The sequence below is a fragment of the Frankliniella occidentalis genome, unplaced genomic scaffold (genome assembly GCF_000697945.3).
Source record: "Frankliniella occidentalis isolate FOCC.00 unplaced genomic scaffold, Focc_3.1 Scaffold16, whole genome shotgun sequence".
Classification (NCBI taxonomy): Eukaryota; Metazoa; Arthropoda; class Insecta; order Thysanoptera; family Thripidae; genus Frankliniella; species Frankliniella occidentalis.
The window spans coordinates 1,601,859-1,607,685 of NW_026267146.1; the positions used below are offsets into that span (position 1 = coordinate 1,601,859).

At 42.5% G+C, this 5,827-nt stretch overlaps 1 protein-coding gene across 8 annotated transcripts in view; it reads left to right on the forward strand.

Annotated features, from left to right (window-relative positions):
- The window catches only part of LOC113218465 (leucine-rich repeat flightless-interacting protein 1), a 20,155-nt gene that overhangs the window by 7,407 nt on the left and 6,921 nt on the right, over positions 1-5,827 (forward strand). For 4 of the 8 annotated variants that reach the window (XM_026415518.2, XM_026415535.2, XM_026415526.2 and 1 more), the window contains exons 3-10: positions 650-776; positions 853-1,202; positions 1,283-1,399; positions 1,484-1,619; positions 1,704-1,856; positions 1,937-2,016; positions 2,105-2,209; positions 2,688-4,159. In XM_026415518.2, coding sequence (XP_026271303.2) covers positions 650-776; positions 853-1,202; positions 1,283-1,399; positions 1,484-1,619; positions 1,704-1,856; positions 1,937-2,016; positions 2,105-2,209; positions 2,688-4,159 — 2,540 coding nt within the window. Of the gene's footprint in view, positions 1-99; positions 551-649; positions 777-852; positions 1,203-1,282; positions 1,400-1,483; positions 1,620-1,703; positions 1,857-1,936; positions 2,017-2,104; positions 2,210-2,687; positions 4,160-5,827 lie in introns of all 8 variants that reach the window. The other 4 variants (XM_052264135.1, XM_052264134.1, XM_026415502.2 and 1 more) reach the window with 2 other exon arrangements.

Below are 5,827 nucleotides of genomic sequence, written 5' to 3' on the forward strand. Positions count from 1 at the left end.
AGGGGCTGCGGTGCTAACTACTCTCGCCTTTGCACGTGGCTCAGTCGGCCTGGTCTCACTCGCCTCCCCCGTGCGCGCCCGCGCCGTCTGCCTCTTTAGGTGCACGATGCTCGACGGCCAGGTCAACGAGACGGAGGAGGCCGGCAAGACGGTAGACGACGCAGTGGCTATCACACCCAGTACGAAGACTGTCACCACCAACGGCGATGGAGCTCCAGTTCAAGACGGCGGTTCTTGCGGTGGGTCCTCGTCGACCTCTGTCGAAGACCTCAGCGAAGACGTCGCGAATGGGGGCTCTCCAGTGGGTGGCCCCGACGAACCTTGTGGTGCGGTGACTGGGGGTGGCACAGCACCCGGCGAGGAGCAGAAGAAAGGAGATGGCGACGACGATGATGAGGAGGAGGACGACGACGACGACGCCTACGAGGACGCGGAGTTCGCACCGCCGCCCTTAGCTCGCGGCCGGAGCAGCAGTTCGGTGGGGGCGTGGCTGACGGATGACGACGAGGAGAGCCTGATCGTGGACATCCTCCACAAGAGCACGGACCAAGTACGAGGAGGAGGTGGCGAGGTGGCCGCATCGGCGGTGGGCGCCGCTGCCCCCCAGTTCGGGCTGGACTGAACGGTTCCGCTCGCTTTTGTGTTCCAGGCGGAGGCGCGGCTCGCGGCCCGCAGGCAGGCCAGGGCCGAGGCGCGGGAGATCCGGATGCGGGAGCTGGAGCGGCAGCAGAAGGAGGCGGAAGAGAATGCCGACAGGCTGTACGACATGCACCCTGGTGAGTACCCACCCCTGTTCGCCCCCTCAGCGCAGGCTCGCGCTACCTTTACTGACAGCTGAATTTCCTCGCACAGAAACCGCTCTCCGGACTCCCCCCGTGCGGTCCGTCAGCCAGTCGCGGACCCCCGTCATCATCAACAACAGCGGCGGGAGCGGTGGCAGCGGCGGCAGCAACCACCAGTGGAGCAGGCGCTCCAGCGAGGACTCGCTGGAGGATGGCGGTGGCTCGGGGCCCGGCTCTGCGGAGAAGGATGGCCGATCGGTGCGCGATCTCCGGCACGAGCTCAAGGAGGTGGAGGACAAGTTCCGCAAGGCCATGATCCAGAACGCGCAGCTGGACAATGAGAAGGCTAGCTACACGTATCAGGTGGAGCTGCTCAAGGATAAGGTGGAAGACTTGGAGGTGGCATATGCCCAGCTGCAGGTAAGTGCTCTCTCAACTATTGTGATTTTATTTGGCAACTTGATCTATTTAAATAATTCATTTCAATCCGTTGTTTGCAGAGGGAAAATAGGGAAAAATGTCGAGAGGCTGATCAGCTCAAACGTCTCTCTCAGCGCCTTAAAGAAGATCTGGATATGTGTCGAGCAGCTTTAGAAGAACGGGATAGACTTATTCAGGTAAGAAATAATACTTTTGTACCATGCATTTGTACCATGCTAATTACTAAGTCCATTCATTTAAATACATTGTTATATTTACAGGAACAAGGTTTGGTTATTGTTGGAGATGAAGGGGACCTAGATGGCTGTGAAGATGGAGAAAAGCGAGCTCCTAGAAAAGCTCTTGTTTCAGTTGAATCAGCAGAAATGTTACAGAAGGCAGGGGAAGGTTCATTAGGTAAATATAATATTCAAGCTATTGAAATATTGTCCATGTTTTAAAGACATTTACCCTGGTTTTAATAACACTTGCTGTCTCCAGATGTACGACTGCGAAAGTTGGCTGAAGAACACAACGAACTCCTGGATCAGATTCGACATCTGAAACTTGAATTAGAGGAGGAGCGCAGTAGACATCGAAATGGGCCTCGTACTCTCAATGGTCCTGCTGACTCTGATATGGAGGACCTTCAAAGTATGAACTTTAAATTTTATTGAGATCTACGTCTAGTATTCAAGCAAATTTCAGTATATAAACTTTATTTTCTATTTCAGGAGAAGCTCAAAAATTGCTAGGTGATTATAAATTCAAACTGCAAAAGGCAGAACAAGATGTTTCAACATTGCAGGCCAATGTAAGATCATTGTTTTTATTATTTTCATTTTTCTAAATTTCTTTAATTATTTTTTTTTTAGAAACTTATTGATGTTTTGTGGATTTAGGTTGCAAGACTGGAAAGCCAAGTTATTCGTTACAAATCGGCAGCTGAAACAGCAGAAAAGGTAGAGGATGAATTAAAAGTGGAAAAGAGGAAACTTCAACGAGAGGTGAGTTTCTGTCTAGAATTATTTTGTTACTTTGGAATGCCTATTTATTGATAAGCATAAAAACATGGCAAAAGACACACAGGTAGTTTGTACAACTATCTTACATAGGATCACCAATAATTTTAACATGACATGAATAGGAACGAGCATTTGATGTTGTATTGCAGCGACCAACCTGTTTTTGCTATTATAGGTCATCTAGCATTGAAATATCCTAAGGCTTTTTAGTAAAATTAAAATTTGAACAAGCATGTGAGTGGATTTATGCTACTTCTCTTATCTACTGTCCTAGCTTAGTAATGACAACTTGGCTTGTTATTCTTCTGTCTTTATATATAGCAACTTCTTTGATTTTGAGGCTTTATCATTATGAATCTGTTTTAGCAGTGCTACATGTTCTACTCTTGTTCACTTATTTCTAAATTTTGCAAACTTTGTATGGTGGACAGTGATGTTAAATGTATCAGTTGTTTTCCAGGCTGTAAATGGTTTTGAAGAATTGAGTAGTCCGAGCGAGTCTGAAAGTCATTTTGATGAGGCCAATGGGTATGACGAACCTGAGGGCAACCAACTTGACAACTATGAGGAAACAAATGAAGGGGAAGATCAGGATGATTTCTGGGCAGCACTTACTGCTGAAACTAAAGAAAAATTTAGTAGGCCCCAAGAACAAACTGACTCTAAAATTTTAATTGATGATGAATTTAAAGAAACCTGCCTTAATCAATCTAACAGCGGTACAAGCAATTTTGAGGACTTTACAATTGTCGATAATGAAGAACCAGAAGATGAAGAGTCATTCGAGGCCATTTCAGCGATAGCATATTTGCTTGATGAGAATAACACTGACCCTCAGTCAGTTGTTGAAGGAGGAAGATTTGAAGATTATGATAGTAATGGTTCTGTTACTTCCGAAAATGAAGAAATAGATTTCTGGGCTAAATTGAAGGATGATGATGTATCTCACCATTTGGAGCCAGATGCAGATGGTTCAGCAGAAATTCATCATAGCAACGTAATAAATGACTGTTCAGATTTTGATCAAACCAAATCACTAATTAAACAAGAAGATGAAACAATGAAGCATTTACAATCTGATGAGGACTTTTGGGCAAAGCTCACTGAAGAGCCTGAAGAGCCTGAAGAGCCTGAAGAACCTGAGGAACCTGAAGAACCTGAAGAACCTGAAGAACCGGCGGCCAAGGAATTTATTGATGATGCATGGTCCTTGTTACCTTATTCAGATAAAATGTCTAATTCTCATTTTTCTTGTGAGAATGACAGAATGACAGGCATGGCAACAGTAGGGAAAACAAAGGATATTGGAGACTTTGATGTTCTTGATTACTTGGAGGGTGTGATGATCTGGAAAACAAATGAGGAGATAATGGCAAAGTCAAATGATAACCAAAGTGCCCCTGATATTGGACTTGATGATTTGGATTATATGGATGGGATTATGATTTGGGAAGAAAGCAAGGAGGTGTTGATAAATCATGATTTAAAAACATTGCCCAGTGGAGGAATTGATATATTTGAAGGTAATTCATCTGATGTTCGTGAGCTAGTGAGACTTAACATGGAAAGCAAAGAACTTGCAGATAGTCCGATGTCCTCACTGGAAGAAAATTTAGAAGGAAATGTCAGGAATTCTATTTCTCCTACTTTGAAAGCAACCGGTACTGTTACAGAGGAGTTCGGGTTCCCCAAAGAAGACAAGCAACTCATTGAGCAAAACTCGATGAAAAACATTTCTACCACTCGGTTTCCCAAACACTCCATGATTCCAAAACCTAAGAAGCAGGCTCATCGTCATCATTTGGGTGTGGCAGATTCAACGCCAGACATCAATATGGATGTGACGGATGTGGACTGTAAAGGGAGTAATAAACAAAAACGAAGAGAGCAGACCCGTGACCGTGATCGTCGTAGTCGCAAAAGTGGACGAGGGTCTCTGTTTTATTTGTTTTATTTCTTTTGGATTTCCCCCTGTTTTTTTATGTCTGTTTAGTGCATGTCTCACAGGAGAATGATATTTGTTACCTCTCTTTGAGAATGAATTAGACCACTCATATATTTTGCTAACTTTCAGGATTGCACCTACCATGATTATAAACTTTCCAATTGTTGTGTCTGCATTATGGTTTTATTTAATAATTTTCTCAGTTTCATGCACGTGTGCATGACTCTGAATCATACAGCTCAATCTTAGTTTTGTCTGTTTTGTCACACTCAATTCCTATTACTTTAGTGGTGTGTATTCCTCCTGTAGGTAAAAGAGGTTTCCCAACGGTTGACTCTTGCTGAGGCTGCCAAACTGGCCTTAGTTCAGCAGTGTGAGAGGCTAAAGCAGCACATCAGATAAAATTCCTGCATCCTGCACCCATCACCCAGCAATCAATAACATCAACACCAACCATCCATTCATCTCTACCTCAGTTCGTTTGTCTTTCATCTCTTTTAGTGGCTGTGTTCATCCAATAGTACTCACTGACACTCATTTCTTGACGGAATTCAGAATGAACTGCTCTTATGACATTTTCTAATTTATCTATCTGATTCTAAAATATTAATCTAATCCCATTTGTGTTTTTTCTGCCTTATGAACAAATGTCAATACCTGCTGCTTTCAAAAAGCTGCTTTTTTGAAACTTTTTTTAAAATTCTGTTTTTATTTCTAATTTTAGTTATGAGCTTTCAGCAAAGTACTTGTTGACACTTATATTTTCACTCAAAGCCTCGGGCAGTTATGCCTGCATGAATAAATCCGTCAATCTCTGTTTTTCTAAAGCTATTGCTATAATAAACGTCTGTTGTGTGCATCACTCTAACTCACAGGTGCTGCTGAATTGTTGAAGTGGAAATCTGCTCGTTTATTTTTTCTTCTGTCTGTGACTGGTGCGTTTCATCAACATGCAATGCTTTAACTCCCTTTTTGAGTTTTACTGTACACATGGCTTCCTCACAATGATTTTTCACCATTGTCAAGATTTGTGTTGGTCTGATTTTTTGTTTGTATTTATTTTTAAATTTGTGTATGATGATTTTTATTTTACTTTGGTGTGATTTGCTTGGATAATAACTTCTCCTTAGATCTTATCCATCTTTTATATGACCAGTGCAAAACCCTAATCACACTTAGAGGTGCAAGGCATGAACTCTGTTCTTGTATATTGCACGTGTCAAGAAATTTTGATGTTTTCTTTTATTCTTGGACTGCTTGCTCTCGTACATTTTGGTTTTTCAGTCATTTGTTGTCAGCCTTGGACCTCTATGAGAGTGACCAATTTTGTATTCTTGAAAAATTGACTAATTTTGTGTTAATAATCGTAACAAAATTTTGTACTTTCTGAGTTTAAATTAACACGTTGACTGTGGCGTGATCACAAGTGTGATCACACTCAGTGGGCCTTGTGTATGGTGTGACCATGACCACCAACCTGCTTTCACTAAAGGCTGCTAGGCATTTAAAATAATATTATTCTCTTACAAGGTGGGACTAGGTCTGAATAGACAGACAACGTGTTAATAAATAATCTTTTAGCATGTTAAACCTATTTTACCCTCTTGGTTTTTTAAAGTGATAATTCCTGATTTTCTTTTTTATAATTCTTTGAA